Here is a 26,336-nt window from a genome sequence, read left to right as displayed (position 1 = left end):
CAGCTGGCGCTCCCCTGAGCGACTGCCTGACTCACCCAACAGCATGAGTACCTGAACCGTGTGCCAAAGCCCAGCGTTGAGGGAGTGGGAGTGGGGCAGAGGTTGGACAGGAAGAACTTCCAGAGTGGGGTGCAGCCTAGAACCCGAGAGACTGCCATCCTCCTGTCCTGGATAACCCTCAGAGGAGGAAACATCCCATCCGTTGGGGCTGGCAAGGGGTATGTATGCTTTCCAGAGAGGGGAAAAAAATTCAAACCCAGTTGCTACTGGTGTCGCACAGAGCCTAGCACATAGCACGGACTCCATGGTCCTAAATTAGGATGGAGGGGCAGAAAAGCATATCCAAAAAAACCAAACACATTGCTTTATTTTGAGACAAAGAACATTGTATAAAAAAAATCCAATTATAGAAATCGGAACAGACACACAGAAAGTTTATATACAGATCCTGTACATGTGGGCCCTGCCCTCCAGGCTACACTCTAGGCACAGACTCTGTGCACATGGGCACTGCCCTTTCAGCTACACTGTAAGCTGGCACAGCCCCCCTGCTGGCACAGCTCTGGGGAGTGCTGCCCCAGGATGGGAGAGGATGCAGTGCTTGGCTACAAACCTCTCCACGGCAGCTCCACAGACCGGAGTCTCGGGGGAGATGCCGGGTCAGCCCAAGCATGCTGCCCCTCCTGTCCCTGGCTCCCGAGCAGGAACTGCCTCTTGCTTTTCCTTCAGTCAGTTCATCTGGGCATCCTGGTTCTCTCTGGGAGGGGTGACTTTGCCAGTTCAGTGTCCATCCGCATGACCCCAGGCCCCTTCCAGCTCAGCTCCCACAGTGCCCTTCTTAAGAGGCCGTGTCTGCACAGTTTGTTTCTTTGGCTTAAGAGCAGAAATGGTGAGAAAAGGACTGTCCCCACTTCTCTGTCCATCCCTCTGAGGTGGAGGTGTGGATGGCACTGCCAGGCTTGCCGACTTCCTTTGGATGGAAACCGTTAATACTGACCCGTTTTGAGGCTGCTGGGTGGCAGCTTGTGCATGTGGCGGGAGTGGTTCCCAAGACTGTGGCTTTGGGAGGGGCCCCAGGACAGGTGCTGGGTGCCTGCCCCTGCCTCCTCAGCCCAGTTCCAATCTTTAGGCCAGATGTGGTTTACACCGTCACGGGGTTTGCAGCAGCAGGAATGGCAGGAGCAGCACAACCCAGGCAAGTGGGAAGAGGCGGGGGGCAGCACTGTGACCAATGCTATGTAGAACCTGCACCTCCGAGTCATCTGCAAGATGAGAGGGCAAAGGCCCCCAAGGTGAGTGGCCCCACTACTGGCACTGGCCCTCAGCCCAACAAGGTTTCTCCAGCCCCTGCCTGGCAAGGAGCCACCTCTTGTACCCAACCTCCTCAAGCAGATCCCCTTTTGTGCCCGAGGCCCAGATTGCTCCAGGTACCTACCTGCTGGAAGTCTCTTCTCCTGGGGATTGGCATGGGCCTGAGGACTGTGAGCTGAAAGACAAGGGTGGCCGTCCATCAGGTACTGTACCAGGGAGGCAGAAGGGTGCAAGTGCTGGGTGCTAGGTGGGCTGGGCAGTGGGATTTCTCTACCATCCCAGATCACTAGCCCAGGCCCAGCTTAGAGGTGGAGGAGGGAGCCCACAGGGTCCTGACACTCACTGATTTTGCCGTCGACAGTCACCTTCAACCTCAAGCACCGGTCTTCTTGGTGGTGGATGGGTTTGGCTGCAAGAAGATAAACCCACAGGGCGTTAAGGAAGGAACCTTTGCTGGAAGAAAATAGTGCAAATGCCTCTGGTTCTGCTTTCTCGGTCATTGCTCATTTTTTTTTTTTTTAGATTTTATTTTTCCTTTTTCTCCCCATAGCCCCCTGGTACATAGTTGTGTATTTTTAGTTGTGGGTCCTTCTAGTTGTGGCATGTGGGATGCCGCCTCAGCGTGGCTTGATGAGCGGTGCCATGTCCTCGCCCAGGATCCGAACCAGCGAAACTCTGGCCACCAAAGTGGAGCGCTCGAACTTAACCACTCGGCCACGGGGCTGGCCCCTCGGTCCCTGCTCATTTTCATCCCTCTCTTCTAATCTTTGATCTTACCTTCCTTACTTTTTGCTCACTTTCTGCCCCAGGTTCAGCCAAACCTCCTATTTGGAATAACCCTTGGTTTTAGAGGTGATAATAAAAAGAACATAGATGCTATCCCCTCTCCTCAGTCCATCGTTCACTCCTCCCAGCCTGAAGTTGGGTGAGGCCTTCATGATATGCTCCCCTTCTCTGGGCCATTTTATTCTTCCCCCGCCGAGGGTGAGGCCTGGATCCATTCTACACAGAGCTGATCAGCTAACTCTAAATCTACCAGGGGCCCTCCACTGCCCTCAGGATAAACTCCAAACTCCTTAGCACTTCTTAGGCCCCCGTGATCTGCCCTGTCTACCTCTCCAAGCTCATCTCTCCCCACTTCCAGTGTCCCTCCTACTCCAGCCAGGCTGAACTGTATGGAGTTCCCTGAGGATGTCATGCTTCTTTAGCACATATCCCTTCATGCCTGACCAGCTCCTCTGTTTGTCCTAAGCTCTGGGGTCATCTTCCTTGGGAAGCCTTCTCTGTGTCCCCCTTGCCTGGTAGGTACCCAGGTCATTTTCCAGGCCCCTGCGCTCATGTCCTCCATATCACACTGTTCTATGGTGTGTTAACCTATGGGTATCTCTGGTTCCCAGCTCCCTTGAGGACTGGGAGCCTGTAATGTTTTATTTTTCTCTGCCTGTGGTGCCAAGCAGAGTGCTGGGTATATGGCAGAAGCTCACCCCACATTTGAAATGTGAATGAATGAAAATAGAATTCAGGATTGGAAGGAGCCCTCTGCTGCCTGACTACTCACTAAGCATGTACCCAAGCGTATGCATCATGCCAGCTGCGTCCCCCAGTGTGTGCACCCGTGTGCACGCTGCCTGGCACTCACAGATGTAGTAATAGCTGTGTCCCTCTTTGAACTCCTTGCCCAGGGTAAAGGGTGTGAAGCGCTGGAACTTCTCAGATAGCTTCTCCGGGCCATGCCTGGCACTGGGCTGGTTGCACTGCCAGCGGACCTGGTCCTTGGAGAGGGGTTGGCACAGCTGGTACTGCTCACGCTCCACCAGGTACAGAGTGTATCGCTCCATGGCAGCGTCTGCCACAGAGTCATCCTCGTAATGCGGACAGATGATGTCCAGGTAGTCATTCAGCCGCACGTGTACTGTGTAGTCCTCACTCCAGAACCTGGGCATGCGGAGGAGGAAGAAGCAGGTGGTCACTCAGGAGCCAGAGCAGAGCCTTGAGCCTCCAAATGTTTACGTGACCCCTCACATTTCACACTGGACCCCCATACCCCTAAGATTTTTGAAAATCTCAACTCCCAATATTTACTGATCTTGATCTCTTAAATATCTTTCCACCATCTCCAAACATTCCCTCCACCATCATTGTCTCCCATTAAGCCTCTAAATAGCATCCACTCAGTATCTTTCAGGTACCAAAGCACTTCTCAGAACCCCCCTGATATTTACCCAAGGATGGGCTTCTAAATATTTCCTTAGCTCCCTCATTATTCTCCTCTACCCATACATATTTCCCCAAGTCTTTTCTACCAGTTGCTCCTTTAAATGCTATTAGACCTCAGTCGGAGACCCTTCTGGCCCACCCTATAAGCAGGATCAGGGAGCCCTTTCTCTTTACCATGCTAGCACTTAGCTCCCAACACACCTGTGGCTTCACTTCTCTCACTCCCATTTTCCCCTGACCCACTGCGTGTATCTCACATTTCTCAGCTTCATTTTCCCCCGAAGCCACCAGTACAGCCAGGCCAGCAGACAGTGCCTCAGTCCTTTAAGTAAATCACTTTCATCAATTCATTCAGTTGCCTCAAATCTCCCCTTCTAGCTACTCAAATTTATGCCCATGTCTCCTTGTCCACTTCTCTCAAAGCACCCCAAAACATCCCTGTCCCTTTATGTCCAAAAGCCACCTCCCTTGAGAGGAGCTCCAGAAACGCTGGCGTTCTCAGATCTGAGACTGCTCTCCCCTCACCGCCTCCCAAGGTGGAGCCAGCTCCCCTCCCCCAGCCCATTCCCCCCAGGCTCCACAGGCTCCAGCCTGACTGCCCACCCGCCCCTCCCCCCTAGCTCCAGACACCTGGCTCCAGTCTGGGTGGGGTCCTACTAGGGGGAAAAGTGCCTCCCCACCTCCCTCTCCAAGCTGGTCAGCCTCTCTGAATTCCCCCAAGTACTGCCAGCTAGACACTCAGCAGAGTTGGCTGCCAACTTGCTTCCAAGCGAAGCCCTGGGCATGGGTGGGGGCGGAGGAGCAGGAGTTGGCCAAGGGGCCTCTGAGGTGGGCACCCACTGCCCAGTCAGCACGACCCCTAAGAGGCCTGGCCTTGCAGCAGCATGCCACTGCTCAAGCTAGGCTTACCAGGGCCCCTCCCCCACCCTGGGGAAAACAGTGAGTGAGTGAGAGAGAGAGAAGCAGAGAGAGGCTTTTAAAATTCCTCTCTGGAGAGATAAACATAGAAGCCATTTCAGAACAGGTATTTCAGCTCTGGGCCTGGCGTCTTTCCCCCATTCCCGTGACGGGCACTGACTCATTCCTCATCCACCTCTGCCACCCGCCCCAGCATTCATGAGAACCTGTGAAAATTTACCTTGTCAAATGTGGACAGCCCCCAGGACCCCAGGATGGCACAGCGCCCACTTGCCCTGGGCACTGTCCTCCAGGCAAAGGGAGCTGGCAGGTCTGAATGGGCGGGGCACCTGCCCCTCCAGCACCAAGGAGGCCTGGGCCTGGCTCGCAGTCACACTGCCCTTCTCCCCACGCTGCCCCCTGCCTGGGGCCTGGAGATCCCAGGGAGGATGCCCACTGCCCTGAGTCACCCTTGCCAGCCTCACACCCGCCCAGCTCCTTGCCACCTCATCTTTGTCCCCAGGCTGGGTCCCCCTTGGCCGCCTGTGGTCTCCACTCTGGCCTGGCTTCTCTCTGGTCCTGGGTATGGTAGAGTGTGTGTGGATATGGCCAGATGGCCAAAGCTGTGCTTGGTGGGGGGCACCCATCACCCTCCTCCTGGGGTACAGTCTGCTCCACTTTGACTCTTGCTCCCCATCTGGGAAAGGGGGGCAGCGGCGTCAGGGAAGGCGGGGAGGGGGGGCAAGGAAGAGGCTCCTTCCTGAAAGAGAGGAAACCTGGGAGCTTGGGAACGGAAAAGGCCAGGGTCCCCCCCTCCCTACTCATGGCTTCCTGTCCCCTCCTCCTCCTTCAGCCAACACCTGGCATGGGCATAAACAGGGACTTTGCTCTCTCCCACTAGGACAAGATTGGGTCAAGGAAGCAAAGAACAGGCAGCAAGGAGTGGGATGGGGGAGGGCTGGCTGAACTGCCCCTGGGCTGATGGGCAAAAGGGCATTGCCCTCTGGGGTTGGCAGCTAGTTGTTCCCTCCCACCCAACACGCCACAGACGACAGACCTCCCACCAAGCAATGCCGCCACAGGGTCAGAGGAAGCTGGCACAATATATTTCTCAAGGGGAGTCGGGGGTAGACGTGCGCCTAGGGCTGGGGTAGCTGAACTGAGTGGAGTGTTTTCCTGCCCCGAGCTGCCCAGCCCTCCTCTCCCTGCTCCACCCTACCCCCTCTCCTGTTTTCCCGCAAATATTGTTCCCATAACTTCAGAAAACTCAAGGGCAAGAACAAAGGGTCCGACTGAGCTTCTTCCTCCCAGTACCATTTGCCTCACAGCCCTAAACCTGCCCAGGAGAAGTTAACTCCTTCCTGCCCAGAACCCTTTGTAACCCTTTTAACCCCTTCCATTCCTTCTGAACATTTCCCATGACCTCCCGCCCCCATCTCATCAGTTTTACTACTTGAACCTCATAAACAGGTGACTCCCTTGGCCTACCCACACACAGCATGTGCCTCACTCATGTCACCTCAAAAGATCCCTTGGGGGGTGCTTTCCAGGGTCACCTTAAATAAAGAATGACTGCTTAAAGCCAGCAGCCCAGGTCCCTCCTGAGGGGTCCTTCCAAGATTACAGAGAGCATTCTGCTTACTCCCGATGTCACATCAGGTAACTGTCAGGGTGGGCAGATGCCCAAGTGACACACAAGGAGAGCCACAGAGGCTTTCCTGGTGGAAAGGCCTAGAACAAGAGCCCCGGTGGCCAGGGAGCGTGGTCCACGCTGGAGGCAGGAACTGTTCAGCATGGGTCTCTCACTTCGGAGAAATAGGGGTGCCAGAGGGAAGGAAAGGAAGGGCAGAAATAGTGCCTGTACAAGCAGACAGGGGCAGGTTCCTGCCCTGGGGTGGGCTACCCCAAGGTATGGGGGAGAAACGAGAGAAAGAAAATCTACAACCCCTCCCGCCTCTGGTCACCTCCCCAAGACTCAGGTCAGGGGCTGGCCGGGACAGTTAACCCGGGGGGCGGGGGGGCAGTGCTAACCGGGCGCCCAGGCTGTCGGCCGGAGACTCGGGGCTTACTTGGGGTTTGAACTGTTCCAGAAGACGGTGTGGCGGTCAGCAGCGGCCAGACTGCAGCACAGACCCAAGAGAGGGGCCCAGAGGAACTCCATAGCGCGGGGCCTGGCCAGGCCGGGCGAGACGGGGGCTCCTGTGTCTGGGTTCCCGCTGGCTCTCTCCGCCGCGCAGTCAGCACCGCGCTCACGGCTCTGGCCCCTTAGCCTCGCGACTCCGCCTTTTGGGCCGGCGCCGCCGACACCCCGCCCCGCCCCCGCCCCGCCCCGCGCGGCGCGCGGCTGCCCCGGGGCCTGGGGGCTGGGGCGGTGGAGGAGGGGTGGGCAGCGCCGGGAGCGCCGCGCTCGCCTCTGTCCGGACAAATCGGCTCGGCGCTGCGTGTCCGCTCAGTTGTGGGTCTGCGTGCCGCTCTGTGGGCCCGTGCGGGGTGGTGGGTCTGTGTCCCCGGGCGCAGTCGCGAGCGGGAGAAGGGAACGAACTCCACGTGCAGGTCTGCGAACACGCGGGTGGGGGAGCCCAGCTTCGCTGCGCCGTGCTTGGATCTTGCAGGGTGCGAGGTTGTTTGTAGACCCTGCACCTTTCCTGAACCTTGCACACCCGATTCGGGCTCCCGCGTTCTCACACTCTCCTCCTACCCCCGCTTCCTCGACTCTGCGCTCGGCTGCCCCTCCCCACACACGCGGCTGTTTGTTTTTGTTGGGTTTGTCAATGTTGTCTTTGTTCGAGAGATTGTGTCATCGCCTAGATGCCGGGAATAAATTGCGACCCTGTGTGTGATCAAGTGTGTAACGTGTGCGGCTGGGGCTAAAGGCGCTCTTCATCAGTGCCTGTGAGAGGGAGGGACACTCGGGATCCTGGGCCTGCTGGGGGGGGGGGGGTGGCTTGCTCTTATTTCTAGTGTGCCAAAGGGCAGTAGTGACCTGTGTGTATCTGTGTGTGTGCGCCAACAAACAAGTGTACTGTGCAAACGGGCTTTGAATATGGACTGTGAGAATCTGGGCATAAAGGGTGACAAACTGTAACCACACATGTGCATCTGGCATGTGTAAATATGTGTGATGGCGCGCAAGTGTGAAAGCATTTGTGAGGAGTATCACAGCCGCGTGTGGGGAAGCGTGTGAAATTTTGACGTACGTATGCTAATGTTTGTGAACAGCGTGTGAAGAAGAGGGGAAACGCGTACAGGCGAGAAGCATATGTGGGGTGGGGGCGGGGGTGTTTGTGAGGCGTCCCCTTCGTCCCCGGCTGGGCGGCTGGGTCTGGCCCAGTTTGGGCTGGGTCTCCCAGTCAGTCAGGTCCCAGTACCCAGCTCGAGCCTCCTCCCCCGCTCCATGTAAACAAACCCGCTGGAATTCGCCTCTCGGGGCTCCCTTCCCCGCCGGGATCTGCTGCCGTCTGGAGAGGGGTTGGCGGGCGGGTGTCTGCCTCCCAGCTCTCGGGGTGGAGAGAGCGGGCAGGTGTTTGATTAGGCTCGTGTCTGTCTGGAGCGGGAGGGCTGAGTGCTGTGTGTCTGCGTGTTTGGTGGTTTATGTGTGTGATTGTGTGGCTGTTTGCGCGCCTCCGGTTGGTGTTGCGAGTATGTGCGCATCCCTGACCAGCCCGTCCACGCGGCTGTGCATCGCAGGAAGCCGCAGGCCCGGTGCCCCTGGCCAGCTCCGGCCCAGCTTCCCCCGTTCCCAGGCCGTTTCATCCTACTCTTTTACGGCCAGGCCTGGCGACAGCCCCTGTAATTACGCGGGGCCGGGACGCCGCGGCTAGTCCGGCGCTCAGCCTGCGGGGGAGGAGCCTGGGGCGGGGGAGGGCCCGGACCAGCCCCCACGCCCCATGAGGCGCAAGCTCCTAGAGGCTGGACTCCCCGCGCGTATGATAAATATTTACCGAGCACTGACTAGGTGCCAGGCCCCTTACCCCGACGGCCGGGTCAGGGCCTGGCTTTGCGCACGGTCCCCAATCCCCACCCCCTCGCGCACACCTGCCCCAGGCGACGTGCCCAGCCCCGCGTTTACCAGAGGTGCAGCCTGCCCCTCCCTCCGGGGCCGAAGTCTACCCGCCGACCAGCCCCAGGGCAGGGCCTCACGCGCGTTTTGCTCACCTGGGAGGACACCTGGGTGTCGGCCTCCCACGTGCCCCTGGCGAGATTACCCCATCCCACCTCATGTGTCTCATAGAATCGAAGCTCCACGAGGGCAGGGATTTTTTTTGTTCACCGCTGTCTTGCCAGGGCCTGGCACAGTACCTAGCATACATAGTAGATGGTCAGTAAATATTTGTTGAGTGAGTGAAATCACTGTTCGGAGAAGGCCCTTAACTTCTGCGGGACACACTGCTCTGAAAAGAAACCAGGAGAGGGGTTGGAGAGGGGAGGGGTGGTGGTGGCTCTTCAGGGAGGCTGGCCCGGGAGGAGACGGTTTAGGGCCATTCCTCTGTTTCTCTGACCGCCGGGGCTGCTGGGCGGGAACGTGTGGGGTCCCTGAACTGCGCCGCTGGGACCGGGCAGGTTCGGGCTCGCCGGGCCCAGCCCGGCGGGGCCACGTCCGTTCCCGCCCTGCCTGCGTGTAGGGCTGGAGCAAGCCGAGTGGAGAAGAGGAGGGGGGAAATTCTGGGCACGAACGGGACGCGGAGCCTCCCTTCCCCGGCTTGGCGCTGTCTCCAACATTCTCACTTTAGGTTTTGATCTCATTGCTCTTCTTCTATCCACGTTTTTGTGCGTTTGGGGGTCGTTCGTCAGACTTAATGGGGCACCCCTAGACGTCGGGCTCCGAGAGCAAGGGTGCGTTTAAGGTGAAATCCCTGCCCTTGGGGAGCAAGACCTCTAGGGGAAATAGACAAGCCACCATTTATACCACAAACTTGCAAAATGCAAAGCCCAGATTGCAAACCCACAATGCGCTCTCGCACTGCCCTGACACCCCTAGAGCCGCTGCGACGCCTGCTGGACCGAGAGGAGAGTTGCAGGCACTGCACGGTCCAGACAGAGCACAGAAGGGACTTCGGCTCTGAGACTCGACCTGCAGACCAACGCAGCACCCCCCCACGTCCCCTCCCCCATCCCAGCCCCTAGCCTGCCCAGGCGGGTCTTGTCTTGGTTCTTGCTTTGGGCTACCTCTCACCGCAAAGTTGGGCGCATGTGTTTGGCTCTCAGCACCGCCACCCTCAGGCAAACATCTGTGCTCAGTGGCGGGAGCTGTCTGAGGTGTCTGTCTGTCTGCCTGTCTGGGAAATTCCCGTTGTGAGTCCTTTCTGGGAATTCCTGAGGAACAAGATTAACCCTCTGAGTGCTCTGGGAGAGGCCTGGCCTCTGGAGGGACGTGCTGTCCACCTTTGGGGGCACTGCTCGTCTGGAGGTGCCATTTCCAGTCTGGAATGGGCGGAACTACTTGGTTGCTACTCCCTTGCTGAGCGTCCTGTGGTTTGGGGTGGGGAAGGCCAGAGCCACAGGGCCCTGGGGCGCCGTCTAACCTGGCACAGCCCCTGAGGGCATCTCTGGGCAATAGGGTGAGGAGCGGAAGCAACACAGGGCCATCCTGAGCCTGGAGCAGCTTCTGCTCCACTCCCTCGATGTCATTTGAAAAATAAAGTGTTTCCCACTTTGTTAATAATGTGTGTCTATTTTTCAAAAGTTGGAAGATAGAGAACAGGAGAATAAAGGGCAGGGAGCAACCACCAGCCACTATTAACATCGTTGTCCCTTCCCTGCCAGCCTTTTGCTTGTGAGATTTTGTTTGCTTGCTTTTAGATAGTGTGATAAATATGACTCATTTCTATTGTGTACTTCTTTTTTCCCCTTTAACTTTAAGACAGAAGACATTTTCCATATTATAAACTCTTTGTAGACAATATTTTTAACCAAAGCGTAATGTTTCACTGAGTGTTTCCGACTTTGCCATTGTGGGGAGGCAGGGTAGAAATAAATAAACACATTCACACACTCACGCCCTCCTCGGCTGCTGAGCAGTTGACTGGTTCTTAGAACTTACAAACAACTCTGAGATTGACTTCCATTCAACAAGTATTTGTGACACATCCACTCTGGATGGGGTTCTGTACTGGGAACGGGGGCTTAGTAGAAGGCAATAGGGGAGGACCCTGTTCTCATGGAGCTTACAACTTAGATGAAATCTGGGGATGCGCTTTTCTAGATTTTGGAGAATTTCACAGATGTGGGAAAATGCTTTTGATATCACCAAACCAAAGTTGGATTCTTTTGGCTACCAGTCCAGTTCTCTCGCTGAGGGCCGAGGTTTCCAGAACCTAAGGGATCTGTCCCTCCCCATGCCCAACTCAAGAAGGGGCCAGCCTCCATGGGAAAGTTGGGATTCCTTACCCTCAACTGCAGGGAAGAGGAGGGTGGGCAGGATGGGGGCGTGGGAGGGAGAAAGGAGGGGCAGTGCTAGGGAGGATGGGACTGCGGTTTCGGCATAGAAAGCACCGAAAGGTGTTTTGTACTGCTGCCTCTTCCACTGAAAATTGGCTAAGCACTCCTGTCAAAAAACTGTACTGGGAGGCACTGGGGACTCTGAAATAGATCCTTGCCCTAAAGGACTCTGGTCTACTGGTAAATATATAATTAGAACGTAAGATAAGAGAGGCCGGCCCAGTGGTGCAGCCGTTAAGTGCACACATTCCGCTTCAGCGGCCCGGGGTTCCCCAGTTCAGATCCCGGGTGTGGACGTGGCACCGCTTGGCAAAAGCCATGCTGTGGTAGGTGTCCCACATATAAAGTGGAGGAAGATGGGCACGGATGTTAGCTCAGGGCCAGTCTTCCTCAGCGAAAAGAGGAGGATTGGCAGCAGTTAGTTCAGGGCTAATCTTCCTCAAAAAAAAAAAATTATAATAGAGGTATAAATGGAACAACAGGCTGTGGGCTCACAGTGGAAGGAATGTTTATTTGGTGTGAGGAGGACTTCACAGAGGAGGGGATATCTGAAATGGGTTTTGGAGAATAAGAAGGCATTCGCATTCAGGGATGAGGGAACAAAGAATTCTGGTAGAGGGGTGAGAGTTTGTGCAGTGAATACTCTGGTGTAGCTAAAATTACAGAATGGGTCTGGGGGAGTGGCAAGAGATGAAAACAGAAGGTGGTTTGGGGGCTATGTTGCCAAGGGCCTCGAACATCAGGTTCAGGATTTTGATCATTATTCTGTAGCTCAGAGATGCTCAAGTTGGAAACATAGTCAGATTTGTATTTTACTTTATATATTTTTTTTGTGAGGACGATTGTCGCTGAGCTAACATCTGTGCCAATCTTCCTCTATTTTATGTGGGACGCCACCATAGCATGGCCTGACGAGCAGTGCTATGTCCGTGCCTGGGATCCGAACCTGCGAATCCTGGGCCACCAAAGTGGAGTGTGCGAACTTAACCACTATGTGACTGGGCCAGCCCCTCAGATCTGTATTTTAGAAAAGTCACTGTGAGTAATAGAATGTGGGTAGAGGACGGAGCTCAGAGGTAGGGGAGCTGGTTAGGCCTGAGCTGCAGGGGTTCCAGCAGGAGTGAGGAGAGCCTGAAGCTGAGGAGTAGCAGAGGGGGACAGCAGAGGACAGATTAAACAGAGTTGGATGAGAGTTGAGCCATGGGCACAAGGCAGGGAGGAGTCTCGTATGGCTTGGTGGGTGGGAAGTGCCACTTACAGACAGGAAATCGAGGAGAGGAACAGACCTGGGAAGGATAAATGAAGAGAGCAGTTTTGGACATTGTGTCAGTTAGGAATGATTTTGGCTGCAAATACAGAATACTCAACTATGGGGCCAATCCTATGGCCGAGTGGTGCTTCAGCAGCCCAGGGTTTTGTTGGTTTGGATCCTGGGTGCGGACATGGCACCGCTCATCAGGCCACGTTAAGGCAGCATCCCACATGCCACAACTAGAAGGACCCACAACTAGAATATACAACTATGTACTTGGGGATTTGGGGAGAAAAAGCAGAAAGGAAAAAAAAAAGATTGGCAACAGTTGTTAGCTCAGGTGCCAATCTTAAAAAAAAAAAACAAAACTCAACTACTAGCCATTCAAACGAGGGGTTTTATGTTTCCCCCATAACAAAGTGGGCCAGCAGCTTGACAGTGTCGTTAAAGACCCAATGCTCTTTGCCTCTCCTGTGCTATCCTCATGACCCTGGTTATAAGATGGCTGCCTCGGCCACAGAGCTACATTCAAGCTGCAGGAGCCACGGGAAGGAGGGGTGGGAGCACAAGGTCTTCTCCTCCTAAGGGTCTCTTTTTATCTGGTAAGAAAATCTTTTCTAGCAGCTTCTTAGACAACTACCCTCAGGAGTCAGAAGTGGCTCCGTGTCTACACCCGCATCTGCAGAGGGTGAGATCGAGGCTGGATGGGGGCCCACTGGAGATGCATTCCTCCAGGGCTTAAGCCCGCCCTGGCCTGTCCCTGCGGGCAGTAGATGTCCAGACAGTGGCTTACTTTCCACTAACCCTAACCCTAACCCTGACCCTGACCCTAACCTTCTCCAAATGGGATCTATCCTTCTCCCCAAAGGAACTGGAGTCTGTTAGCCTGGGGGCAGGGATGAGCACAGAACAGCGCCCACACAGATGTGTTGCATTTGAGGGGCCACTGGAACTTCCAGGTGGAGGTGTCCCAGGGGGCAGTTGGAGATGGGGGCCTGGAGCTGAGGAGGGTGGGAAGCTCAGGACATTCATCGCTTTGGGATATCCTGGTGAACCTCAGGGCTTATAAGGAGGGCTTCCTCCAGACTGTATGCTTCAGGCGAGGAAGAAGAGCGGGGTCGATGGAGGGCCAGGAATCCCTTCCCTGTGAATCTCACAGGGGGAAAATCCCTCCTTCCCAGCTCCCCAGCTCCCAGGTTGAAAAGCCAGATGGCAGTGGATGGAGGGCATTCGCTCTCAGTGCGCCGAAAAACCTCTGTTCCACCCCGGCTAGAATCTTTCATTCACCGTAACACAGTACAAGAGCAGGAGTTTACTTTTATTTCAGAAGCATTACTTTTATGTAACTTTTTTTCCTAATTACAGAAGAAACCCATGATCAGTGCAGAAAACTTGGAGAAGCACAAATGAAGGGAAACAGGTCACGCACAGAAGTGGAATCTCAGGAGCCAGCACGCTCCTTGATTCTTTGCCCTCAGCTCTGTCAGTTTTTATGGGACGTATCCAGAAGAGGTTACAGTTTAATGCCCACGTTACGGCCAGTTCGGAACCCCTTGTGTTTGTGTAACATTTTACAATCTTCCAGTGTTTTCAGCTGCATATTTTGTCATGTACTATTTCATCTTTATAGACTCCTACACATTGCAAGGTGGGCAAAGGCAGGAATTTTGCGGCCACTGACTGGGCGAGGAAACTGAGGCTTGGAAAGGGGAGGCTTAGTATTGAGAACTCAGACGGGTACCCTGGGTGAGGCTTGGGTCCATACTGTGTTATTCAACTTCCACACCTCGCTGCCCAGCTGTCCTGGGTGCAAAGGAAAGGCTTGGCACAAAGTGCTGAATTTGCTGTGGGCCAATGGAAGGAGTGCATCTAGAGACGGGAAGGAAAGGAGGTGAAGAGGGGCAGCCCCTTTCAGCACCAGAACCCATGGGTGGGGGAAGGAGGAGAGGAGACAGGGGGAGGAGACAGGCTCACGAGGTGCAGTCCCCGAGGGCTTAAGCCCGCCCTGGCCCTGGCCTGTCTCTGCTGGCAGTTGATGTCCAGATAATGGCTTACTTTCCACTTCACCAAACATTTTTTGAGGTCAGGCTGTTTACTGTGGTAGGCACTCCCCTGGAGGCCAGATAAGGCAACCTGTGAACAGGGAGAGAGATCAGAAGAGATCTGGGTTTGCATCCCAGCTGTGGAAACTTGAGAAAGTATTTAACCTGTCTGAGCCTCTGTTTTTTTCATCTGTAAGATGGGGGCAAGACTTTTTTTCCTCCCCAAAGCGCCAGTACATGGTTGTGTATCCTATTTGTAAGTCATTCTAGTTCTTGTATGTGAGCCGCCGCAACAGTCTGGCAACTGACACATGGGTGGTGTGGTTCTGCGACAAGGAAGCGAACCCAGGCCGCCGAAGCCGTGTGCGCTGAATTTTACCCAGTAGGCCATCAGGGCTGGCTCAAGACTACTTTCTGCATGGAATTATTACAGGGACCAAATGAAATGACAGATGTGAGGGACCTGGTGCTAACCGGGGGAGTAAGGCTGTCAAAAGCACTGGTGTGAACTTCTCCTTACATGGGCCCGGGCCTCCCCGGCTGATTGGGAGTAAACGTGCTGATATTGGGGGTGAGGAGGGGGAGCCTTCAGGATATAGGGAAGGTGGGGGAGGAGGAGCCCCAGGTACCCAAATATTTGTTCTACCAGGTGGTACTTGATAAATGCCCCAAGGCAACCAAGAGCTCTGAGGTTCAGTGGGGGCAGAGATGAGTGGGTGGAATCCTAAGGGCTCCCTTGGTAGTGATGGAGGGCGAGGGCATTTCATGCCTGGGGGATGGTGCAGGCCACTCTCCCCTGGCCTGCAGGGGTGAGGGGAAGGAGATGGGAGAGGATCTGTCTCTCAGAGCCTGCTTTTCCCTCCTTCACGTTCCTTATTTCCCACTTGGCTACACTCTGGTCCCCTCCCTGACCCTCCCCACTGCCCCTCTTTCTCATGGTCTAGGCATCATCAATGTCTGCTAAATCCACTAACCGTGGACCAGGCACTGTTGGGTCTTAAAGAAGAACAGAAACTGACTAAGTAAAGGTGGGGGAAGGGCACCGGAGCACGGAGCAGAGACGGAGCTTGGGGTCCCGGGATAGTGAGGGGGCGGGAACCACCCAGAGAGGAGGGGCAGGAGTATAGAAACAGGTGGAATGCAAGGGGAATGTGGTAAACACCTGGGGGAGACGTGGGCACGGTCCTGGGGATTCAGAAGAAAGAGCCCCTCTCAGGGCACCCATCCCCGTCTTGGGGAGGGGTCCAACAGACAGCCTAGTGGAGGCCCTGTGGAGAGGTGCCTTACTGGGACGCTCGTTTTAAATGGGCTGAGGACATTCCAGATTGGGCTGGAGAAGGGCCCTTGGACCAACCCAGCAGGGCCTCAAGGATGAACCAAGGGAGTTGTATTTCACTGGAAAACCAGAGGCTGAGCGAAGGCAGAGAGAGAGAGAAACTTTGGAGACTCGGAAGTGGATAATGGGCAAGGCACCCTGGGAATCATAACATCAGCTCACATTTGTAGAACACATTCTCCATTCCGGGCTCCTTTGAAGCACTCTGCGTACATTAACGCACTTAATCTTCACAGTCATCAGATGAGATAGGTAGTGTTATTATCCTCATTTTACAGACGAGCAGACTGAAAGCACAGAGAAGTTAATAATTTCTCTCAGGTCACACAGCTAGTAAGTGATGGAGCCAGAATCTGAAACAAGGCATTCTGGCTTGATAGTCCTGATTTAAACACTGTACCACTCTGTTCCTAGGGAGCTGCAACGAGTGTTGGTCTGGGGTGTAGACCACTGGGGACCCAGAGATGCAAGACCATTCTGGAAATGATCTCTACAGTATGCAGCAGCTGTTTGGATGTGGGGGTACAACGGGGTCGTCTGTTCAGAATCAGGAGCTCAGGTGGGAGGCAGGGCCATGAAAGCCTACAGATGAAATATTTGCTTTCTCAGGCCTTTTCTGCTAGAGCTGTCAATCAGAGGCTTCCTCCCAGGGCTCCTAATGAAAAGGAAGGACTCAGAGTCGTGAGGAGTTTCGAATTCATTTCCCATTGGACTGTCCCTGTGATCTTGGCTTTCGTTCTGGCTGCCCCATGTACCTTGACTCTGCCTGTCTCCCAAGACAGGTTTCCATTCATGGCATGAATGACTGAATTTCATTCTAGTAAATCCTTTTTCTGCTTTAAGTAACCTAGAGTCAGCTTCTGTCACTGGCAAGCCAGAACCTGAACTGGGACAGAGGGAGTCGGTGATGGTGCCAAGGTCTCCAGCCTGGGAGCCTGGAAGGATCAGGAGCAGCTGTGCGTTTTGGGGGAAGGACAGGGAGTCCTATTTCAGTGGGTCAGGTGTAAAGCGCTTGGTAATGCCTGGAGAATGGGTTGAGAAGTTGCATAATAGGGGCTGGGCCTGGAGACAGTGCTTTGAGTTAGGGGTGTGGAGATGGCCCAGAAAATTGGAGTTTGAGGCCCTGGAATTGGCGTGAGAGCTGGCTTGCAAACACAGGGCCTGCAAGGAGCCAGGCAGGAGTCATAAAAGAGTGAAGGGGCCAGGTATGTTTGTCAGGTCGGCAAAATGTAGGCTTCAGACTGGCATCCTGTCACCTTAGTCAGCCCAGAAGAAGGAGAACACCTCTACTCTTTCAGCAGGAGCCTAAGGAGGACTCCCATTGTCCTGCCTTGGGCCACATGCCCATCCCCAAACCAATCCCTGGCACCTGGGGCTGCTGTGCTGGGACTGGCCAGGCGCAGGACACTGGCTCACCACTGACCTTGGAGGTGGACTGAGGATGAGGAGAGTCCCCAAGGAAAGTGAGGCATCTGTCCCTAGACAGGGAAATGGAAGCTGGGCAAGCAAATAAGCGGATGTCAACTAGGAGAGCTGGGTAGCTTGAGAAGGTTTCAGAATGGAGGGAAGGATATTTTTGGATGGGGAAATCTGGGCCCAGTTGTGGATAAAGAGGAGAGAGAGCCTGAAGATGCATAGGGAAAACTGAGGAAGTAGGCCGCAGGAGGAACGTGTGGGGATGGGGTTTAGGGCAGAGGGTAGGAGTCCATCTTGGTGAAGAGGGGAGCAGCTGTATATCAGAGTGGAGGAAGGGTGGGAGATGATGGGAGGAAGCCTGAGAGATGTTGGAAGGAAGTTACGAGAGCCTGCTCCCAGGCCACCCCAGGCCTCACCCAGGCGGAGAGCATGGGCTTGGAGACAGACCGTAGGGATTCAGATCCCAGCTCTATCACTTACTAGGATGTAACCCTGGGCAAACACATGGGAGTCTCAGTTTCCTCATTTGTGAAATGAACATAATAATAATAGTGCCCACCCAAAGGATCGTGGTGAGGATTAAATGAGAATACGTCCGTAAAGTACTAAGAAAAGCTGGTGTGCCTGGCGTATGGAAGGACCTTGGGATTCGCTGTTATGATGGTAATTATTATGATTTTTATTGCAGAGGGCTCCCAGTGACAGTAATGAATTCCAGTTCAACTGGCTCCTGCTCCCACCTGCTGACATAGGTCCTCCAGCCCCCCTGCAAGGTCCCCCTCAGATATTGCTGATGGTCCCCATAGGGCATTTCCGTGGGCTCATCCTCTCGTCCTCATGTCCGCGCTCGCTGAGGGCTGCAGCTGTTCTGCTGGGTCCAGTGTTTCTCTGCTGGTGGGGGGCGGGGTGGCAGGCATCTCCCTCGCCCCTCTTGTGTCATCTCTTTTGGAAGATTCCTGGGAAAGGCCGCTGGAGTTTCCACATGTTGCGGTTTGGTGTCAGCTCTTCAGTTTTCATTCGCAGCTGCTTCTATCCCTGGGGCTGACAGGCTTCCCTGGGCCTGGACTGAGGATGGATTTGCACATTTGCCACCTTGCTGTACTGTAGTGGGATTTCTAGTCCTCTCTGAGGATGAGGGCTTGGCTACTGAGCCTTTTGGGAGCTTCCTCAGCCCCTCAGGCAAGGACACTCCCGGGGGTGTTCCCTCCTGGCTGCTTGATGGTTACCAACCCCAGTGTACACAGGAGCCATCAGGCTCTTGGTGAATGTCCTGCCACAGCCCCTCCTGGGACAGCAGCCCAGCCAGTCCCTCTGCAGAAAACTTGGGCAAAGCAAGAGATAGGCCCTGCCCCAGGTGAGGGCCACTAAGGGTGACGGTGGAAGGCTGAGGACACAGCTGCCAATCCCCTAGGACCAGGTGGAGCTGGGCCCCTTGCGTGGGTTGGGGATGGGCCCTCTCTCCAATTCTGAGCTACACTCTGTCACCAAAGGCCCAGGATCAGGCCCTGAGGCCCAAGGCCTTCATCAAAGCCAGTCTTGTGACTTCTGCCCCCATCCCTCTACCCGGCCAAGGACATTCCCAAGACCTCTTCACTTTGCCTCATCCTCATCTCTTCCCAGGTTCCTGTTTCTTCAGAACTCTGTCCTCCTTCTCCTTATAGACAACAAAAACAAAACAAAACAATCCCTTTGTGTCATTAGATGCACCCAGACTCTGTAGGATTGGAGGAGGGCAGGGTGCAGGAAAGGGGACAGTGTCTGACCCCAACTTGCCTGCCCCAGAGGCCCTCTAGAAAAGGTCAATTGATTCTAGGACAGGTAAATCAACTCTACAGTGACAGAAAGCAGGCCAGTGGTGGCCTGGGGTGGAGGTGGCGGTGGGGAACCGACTGGAAGGGGGCATGAGGGAAGTGTTCTCTATCTTGATTGAGGCGGGCTTTATGGGGTGAATATATGTGTCAAAAGTCATCACTAACCTATATAGAAACTTAAAATGTGTGGATATTATTATATGCAAATTCTACTTCACTAAAGGTAATAAAAAATACAACAAACAAGCAAGAACAAAAAGGTTAACTGGAGAGGCCGGCCCCGTGCCTGAGTGGTAAAGTTCCCGAGCTCCACTTCAGAAGCCTGGGGTTTCGCCGGTTCAGATCCTGGGCGCGGACACGGTACCACTGGTCAAGCCATACTGAGGCGGCATCCCACATGCCACAACTAGAAGGACCCACAACTAAAAATATACAACTATGTGCTGAGGGGCTTTGGGGAGAAAAAGGAAAAATAAAATCCTAAAAAAATAAAAAGGTTAACTGGAGACCACAGTTTGTGAACCAGTGAGAGGGAGAGTGGGTGAGGCAGTGGGGGTGGCATCCTGAGGGCCCCCGAAGATAAAGGCACAGGGCCAGGGGCTGGGGCACTGAGGGGGGCTCCGTCTCACCCGGTACCCTCCGGATGCCCCCAGTTCCTGCTACCAGGAGAGGGGCCTTTCCTCTGCCCCACAGCCGCCCTGATGCTACGAACTGTCCCACTCACATCCAGGAAATGCTTTCCTTGAGATGGTCCCTCAGCGGTCCACCCGGAGCCTGCTGAATGGTTCGTCCCAGGCTGCTTGGGTGGCTGGCGTTCCCGGGAGCCAGGACCGTTTCTCCTCTCCACTGGCTACCGGGAGCGCCTATAAAATAAACATGACTGAACAAGCCAGTGACCACAGAAGACACAGATGAAATGAAAAAAAGAAAATCAAAATAAATAAAACCCCCCAAACTCACCCCGAGGCTCGCAGAGAAAAACCAAGATCCCCACGCTGGGTGGGATGTGGAGCAGGCCTGTTTGGGGTGATATTTGTACAAGGGGCTCAGTTCCTCCCTCGGGCAAGTAAAGCAAGTTGTAAAATTTGAAGGCACATTTTAAAATTGTTTAAAATCCTCCAAATGTGTTTCCTGTCTGGCACTGTGTCGCGGAGTCGGTAATATGTGTGCATGTGTGGCCTGGAGTATGTGTTAATGAGGGAGTTTAGAGGTAGCGATGCCGAGATGCCGCCGAGAATCAGGGCAAGAAAAGGAGCCTGTTGTTGGTGAGGGTGTGTGTTCCCCGGGCTGGAATGTGTGTAAAGGGCCTCGGGACCTGGGAGCGGGGTTTAGTCTGGGAAATTAGCATCTTTTGGAAAACTACTATGCTTATAAATCATTGGTTAAAGTCCTTTAGGGGTAATAATACAGGGATGTGATTTTTACTTCTGAAGCAAGTAAGTGTGACACTATTTACTAACATATAATAATTAGAATATCGCAATATACATTTTGATAAATTAGACAATGATGATGAGTCCTCCCGCACATCGTGGCCTTCTACCTCTGCCGAAGCTGTTCCCTCTGCCTGGGATGCCTTCACCAGCTGTCAAAATCCTAGTCATCCTTCCCGGCTGGCTCAGTACCACCTCCCCACAGTGCGAATTAATCACTCCATATTCTGGGCCCTCATGACATTTTGTCTTTTACAATGTTTACTTTGTTCCTTCCTTTCTGAAATTTCGCTGAATATGTGTCTGTTCACCATCACACATCCTCTGAGGACCAGAACTGTGTCTTGGCTCTCGACGTCTTCCCTGCAGCTCCGAGCCCAGAGTGGGCTCTCAGTCAATGTTTGTTGAATTAAACTTTTTTTTTTAAGAGGATTACTTTGCAGAAAATAAAGATCCTGCATTGGCACAGACCTAATTTGGTAAAAGCCATCACGCTTTAGGATGTTTTTTTATTTCGTACTCTTTGACCTTTGCCTCCTTTAGAGTATAGATGTAATTGTGCTGAATTTAGAATTGGTGGGATTCAAAATATAATTTGAAGAGAATGTCGTTTTATTTTATTGTAGTTCTGATACATGATGTCTATCTTGTTAGGAAATTGTTTGGGGACAGCATTGGCAGGGGACAAGATGATCTGTGGTAAATTTGTCTTTATTATGAAATTTCCTGGCACCTGCCTGATGAAGGATGGTGACACACTGGCAGTGGGGCGCCGTTCCTGTGGTGGTTTCTGGGCTGCATATTGTGGAACTCAAACCTGAGCATGGAAGGAACATTTGATTCGTATGAATAACTCAAAGGCACCCAAAATGTAGCCTGGTTAAATGAAAATGTTAAAGGGAGTAGCAATCTACAAGTCTTGCTGTTGAGTTCAGCTCTCAGAAAGAAATGACAAAAAAAAAAAAAAAGAAAAAGAAAGAAAACAACTTACAGATCCTTGGCGTTCAAGGCTGTATTGGCACGGAGCTGGGACAGACGCCTGGGGTGGGCTCCAGAGTGAAGGTGGGTATTCATGCCCGTTTCCTTTGCTTCCCTGCTGCCCCAGGGAGGCTGTGGCGCCTGGGAAGAAACAGGTGCTTAGGAGCCAGGCAGACTGGGAGTTTAAATACTAACCAGCAGTGTTCCTGAGTCTCAGTTCCCTCATCTGTGAAGTGTATGGAATGATAAATACCTTACGGGGGTTGTAATACTCTTGTAAATTGCCCAGTGCAGCTCCTAGCAGATGTCTGCAAGCACGCGTGTTAGCTCTCCCACCTCCCTGGTAGGTTCCCCCCCACCGCCCCGTTCTCTCCTCTCAGCCCATCTATGCTACCCTTTCTTCAAGTTTAGGCTTAACGGATTTAGCAAGTGAAAATAGGGGATGCCCAGTTAAACTTGAATTTCACATAAACAATGAATACGTTTTTAGTATAAGTATGTTCTATGCAATATTTGGGACATACTTACTTCTACTAAAAAAGATATTAATTGTTATCTTAAAATCAGAGTCAAGTGGCAGTTCTGCAGATTATCTGACAACTCTAGTCAAGTTCTACTTCCTTTGTGACCCCTCCCTGGTCCACTTAGTAACAACTCCACCCTTTGAACTCCTTCATGACTTTGACTTTTGCTTGACATCCAGGAAATAGCACCACTTTTACTTATTATTAATAACTATGACCACTTCTTGGGCATCTATGATGCCCCAGGCAAGTTGGAGCTTTATACAACCTGTCATATTAACTCTCACAGTAACCCCACAGGGCTGGAATTACAGGCATGAGGAGCGTCAATACCACCCAGCTGGTCCACAGTGGCATCGTGTTTCAGGCCCAGGTGGGCTGGATTGGACTCCAAACCCCACGCTGCTGCTGTTCCTGGATAACTCTAGCATGGCTGCTGGAAGTATTGTGAAACTGTCCCTGAGCAAAGTCCTCTCTGACACAGCCTGTGGTGTGGTGTGGGAGGTACAATGTCTACGTGGCATGTGGCAGAGAGCTGAGGCTGGCCAGGACCGAGGACATCCATACTCCTATGGGCTTTTTTTAGGTTAAGTGTGGGAATCAATTGAAGCAAGCTGTGGTTCTTTTTGGAGAGGGTGTTGGGCATAACTAAGCAGCCATTTCTGATATCTAATCTCTGTGGACGTTCTTCACCCAGATGCAAGGGGTCTGGCTTGCGGTGGTGGGGGGCGCGGGGGGTCGGGGTGAATAGGATAGGATAGGTTTGTGATCACCAAATGGAAATGCGGCTCCTTCTGGTGCTTGGACCTCAGTTATCATATTCATGTTACTTCCTTGCTTGTGCTTCGAAGTTAGACAAGCACATCATGGTCAAGCACATTGAGTTCCCAGGATAGAAGGAAGTGACCATGATGAGCAGGAATGGCTATAGCTGTGAATATACCTGAGTTAGGGGGTGGACATGCGTCCCTCATAGGCTGGCTGCCTCTTTTCTTCTCATCCTTTTGCCTATTTTTATTCCCATTCTAATGTATATGTATTCTGGGGAGTTGGTTTTATAAGGGGGTCGGAAAGTGCAGGAGCCAGCCACTCCTCATAACTGAGGAGTAGGTATTGTCTCCATCGTGGAGCGGGCACTGAGGGGGGTTAAAAGCCTTTCCAGACTCACAAACCTATAAGGGGTGGAGCTGGGCCTTGAACTCGGGTCTGTCTGACTTTGAATCCTCAGCTCTTTCCATGATGACACTCAAATCCTGTCCTTCAGAAGACGTGAGGAAACACAGGGGGCTAATCACACGTCTATTTCTCAAAACCAAACTAAAATGACTGAATTGTTATATAATAATAATCATACAGCTCCTCCAAGGATGAGAGAAGAAATCACGTAACGGGAGAGGTTTAACACATTTTGTAAGATGGACAGCAGGTGAAGGAGTGGAACCAATTTTTCGAGAGAGGAAGAAGCTCTAAGGTGGGTGCTTGTAGAGGGGGGTCTTGCTGAAAGCAAGTCTGTTGGCTCTTCCGGAAACCAGGAAGGCTCAGGATTTGGGAAGAGTAAGGTATCTCTCAAGGCAGGATATGGCCTGTGGGCTGGGGATGAGGCTAGGGAAGGGGGGCCTGGGGCAGGTAGGCCCCCAGGTCTTTCCTGCACCTGCAGAAGCTGAGCGACCACACCCCTGCAAACCCCACCCCATAGGAAACCTCCCCGCTGCCCTGAGTATACCATCTCCCTAAGAGATCTCACCAGGCTCCCAGCTATAAACACCTTCTATCAGCTGAGGACTCCCAAATTTCTATCTATCCCTTACCTCCCCCTCATCTTCACACCTCCACCTCTACCACCTGGGCTGAGCTGCTGTCACCTCTCGCCTGGACCTAGCCGGTACCCTCTCCTCAGCGCTCCCAGCTTCCACTCTCACCCCTATAATCCTATTCTTTACACAACAGCTGAAGAGATCTTTTTAAATGTGAATTGTATCCTGGGCTCCCCTGGCCAAACCCCCCAGTGGCTCTCAGACACACAATGATATTCAGGCACTTCCTGTGGTCTACCAAACCCTACATTATCTGGCCCCTGGCTCCCTCCCCCACCTTAACTCAAGCCGTTTTTCTCCTTATTCACCCTTCTCCAGCCACAGTGATCTTCTTGCTGCTCCATGACCTCCTCACCTATGCTCCAGCCTCAGAGAATTTGCACTTTGAACCTCAGTCTGGGAAATTCTTCCCCAAGACATACGCTTGACTCACTCAAACATCGTCTCCATGGAGAGGTCCTTTTTGATGACTCCAGCACAGACGAGCCTGCGTGAGCAAGGTCACACACACGTACTCCTGTTCCTCTTCATCTTCTTATTTTGCTTTCTTTTTCCTCATTGCACTTGTTACCCCCTGACATCTCTATATATCTGTGTATATAAGTATGTATTACTTTCTGTCTGTTTTATGATCCTTCTCTGTAGACTGTAAGCTTCATGGGGCAGGGACTTCGTTCCCTGCTGTAGAGAACAGTGCTGGGCATATACTAGGATTTGAAAAAAATAGGAAGGGCATGACTCTAGCCTCAGGAACACCAAGCAAAATAGGTAAAAGGAATATATAGATAAAAATAACAATCTGCATGCTGAATGGTGATCCCTCTACCCCCTTCCCTACCTGCTTCCCGAAAGCTGGGCCTGCCCTCCCAGGAACCAGATTAGAGGACTCTTTTTTTCTGGAAAAAGTCCCAGAGAAAAGGTCAACATTTAGAAAAGATGAGAAAGCCTCTAGCTGTCCTTTTATTCCTCCTTTCCATCCTTCTATCCTTCCCTCTTTCCATCTTTTCTCCCTCCCTTCCTCCCTCCCCCCTCCTTCCACAAATATTTATTGAGCACCTGCTATGTACCAGACACTATTCTTGGTGCCTGGACTCATCTGTAAACAAAACTGACATAACTCTTTGCCTTGAAGAGCTACTGTTCTGGCAGGGCGTCATCACAAACCCGGCATGTATGTAGTTATTCAGCAGCTTGTGCATGCCTCATGCTGAAATACGAATGGATGGCCAAGAATCAGCAGGCATTTGAGGAAGCCTCCAATGGGAAAAAGAGAAAAAGAAATCACAAGAAAATAGGGACAATGCAGGGAGTAGAAGAAAACTTAAAAAATGGTAACCGACATTTTTAGAGAGGCAAGAGAGGATTCATGAAATAACAAGATTATATTAAAACATGAACTAGAAATTTAATCAGAAATTAAATATAGGTTAGTAAAAACAATCAAAGGAATGGAAAGTCTAGCTGTGGAAATCTCCAAGAGAGCCGATTAAATAAATTGGGGAATAGGGGAGAAAAATATAAAAATTAGAGAAGCAACCCAGGAGGCTAAGCATCTAACTAATATGAGAAAGGCGATGGGAGGAAGTTATCACAGAAATAATACAAGAAAGTTTCCAAGAACTGAAATTTTAGAATGAGAGTGATAAAGATCTGCATTCACATAAAGGATCAAGAATCGGTTTAGGCTTAGATTTCTCAATAGCAACACTGGAAGCTAGGAGACTTGAAGAAACTAGGAGACCTCGAAATCCTGAGGGAAAATGTTTTCCAACCTGAAATTCTACCCCCAGCCAAACTAGCAATCAAGAAGGGAGTGAGGATAAAGAGGACTTTCAGCCATTCAACGACACAAAATGTTTCCTTCCCATACAGTGTTTCTCAGGAAGCTTTGGCGATATGTCCACAAAATGAGAAGTAAACACAGAAAGAATGAGACATGGGATCCAGGAAACAGGGCTCTAACACAGGAAAGACGGGAAGGGAATTCCCCGACTGTTGAGGAAGAGAAGCTTCAGGAAGGCAGCTGCACACCAGAACTACAGACCAACCGACCCGGGTTAGAGCAGACAGTGAGGGATGCCAGGAAGAGCGTCTCCAGGACAAAGGGCACTGCCGAGCTACTTGATGAACACCTTGCGAGGAAGGATCAATCAGAGTTGAGGAATAAATTAGTAAACAGGCAAAGAAAACGAAAACAAATAGATAAAATAACCCAGGCAACATTTTAAATTTAAATTCATTTTTGAATAGGGAATACATTCACATGGTTGGAAAATCAAAATGATAAAAAAAGCAAAATAACTTACTCCATGCATCCCAGTCTCCTCCCCAAACCACCCATTTTTTATTAGTTTTTCATGGATACTTCCAATTTTTTAAAAATTGTGGTAAAAAACATGTAACATAAAGTTTCCCATTGTAACCATTTTTCAGTGTGCAGTTCAGTAAACTATATCCGCATTGTTGTGTTGCAGTGTTTTAAAATAAGGCACAAGTAAATATGAGTATACTCTCTTATTTTTCTTGCATTGTATATACATTGTTCTACACTTTGCTGTTTCCACTTTCCATTATATCCTGGAGATCTTTCCATGGAGAGCTTCCTCATTCTTTTGTCTAGTCGCTTAGTGTTCCATTGTGTGGATGAACAATAGCTGATTTGACCAGTTCTCTATGGAAAAACACTTGGGTTTTTTCCAATACTTTACCATTGTAAATGAATGCCACAATGAAAAACTGTATACATGCGTCATTTCAAACGTGTGCAGATATAGCTGCAGGACAAATTCCCAGAAGTGGGATTGCAGGGGTGAAAGGGTAAACGCATCTGTAATTTTGCTTGATGTCTCCGAATCCCCCTCCCCTTG

The 26,336-nt window shown here is 52.2% G+C and overlaps 1 protein-coding gene and 1 long non-coding RNA gene across 5 annotated transcripts; both read right to left on the bottom strand.

Moving 5' to 3' along the window:
- Positions 1-341: 341 nt before the first annotated feature.
- Positions 342-7,017, bottom strand: EFNA1 (ephrin A1). Its single transcript, XM_014837058.3, has 5 exons — positions 6,495-7,017; positions 2,951-3,246; positions 1,655-1,720; positions 1,436-1,486; positions 342-1,262 (listed from the first exon to the last, which is right to left on the bottom strand). The coding sequence occupies exons 1-5, from the start codon at positions 6,584-6,586 to the stop codon at positions 1,150-1,152; spliced, it is 618 nt and encodes a 205-aa protein (XP_014692544.1). The 5' UTR covers positions 6,587-7,017; the 3' UTR covers positions 342-1,149.
- A 10,563-nt stretch (positions 7,018-17,580) lies between these two features.
- LOC139041997 (uncharacterized) lies at positions 17,581-23,840 on the bottom strand. Of its 4 annotated transcripts, none has more exons than XR_011498169.1 (3): positions 23,778-23,840; positions 21,145-21,272; positions 17,581-20,970 (listed from the first exon to the last, which is right to left on the bottom strand). It is a non-coding gene; the product is annotated as an uncharacterized lncRNA (long non-coding RNA). The 4 variants fall into 4 exon arrangements; XR_011498166.1 differs by lacking the exon at positions 23,778-23,840 and adding an exon at positions 21,968-22,102; XR_011498168.1 differs by lacking the exon at positions 23,778-23,840 and adding an exon at positions 21,989-22,098.
- Between the last annotated feature and the right edge of the window lie 2,496 nt (positions 23,841-26,336).

This window comes from Equus asinus, chromosome 25, assembly GCF_041296235.1.
Source record: "Equus asinus isolate D_3611 breed Donkey chromosome 25, EquAss-T2T_v2, whole genome shotgun sequence".
In the NCBI taxonomy this organism is placed as follows: domain Eukaryota; kingdom Metazoa; phylum Chordata; class Mammalia; order Perissodactyla; family Equidae; genus Equus; species Equus asinus.
This window is presented reverse-complemented; position numbering and strand designations above follow the sequence as displayed.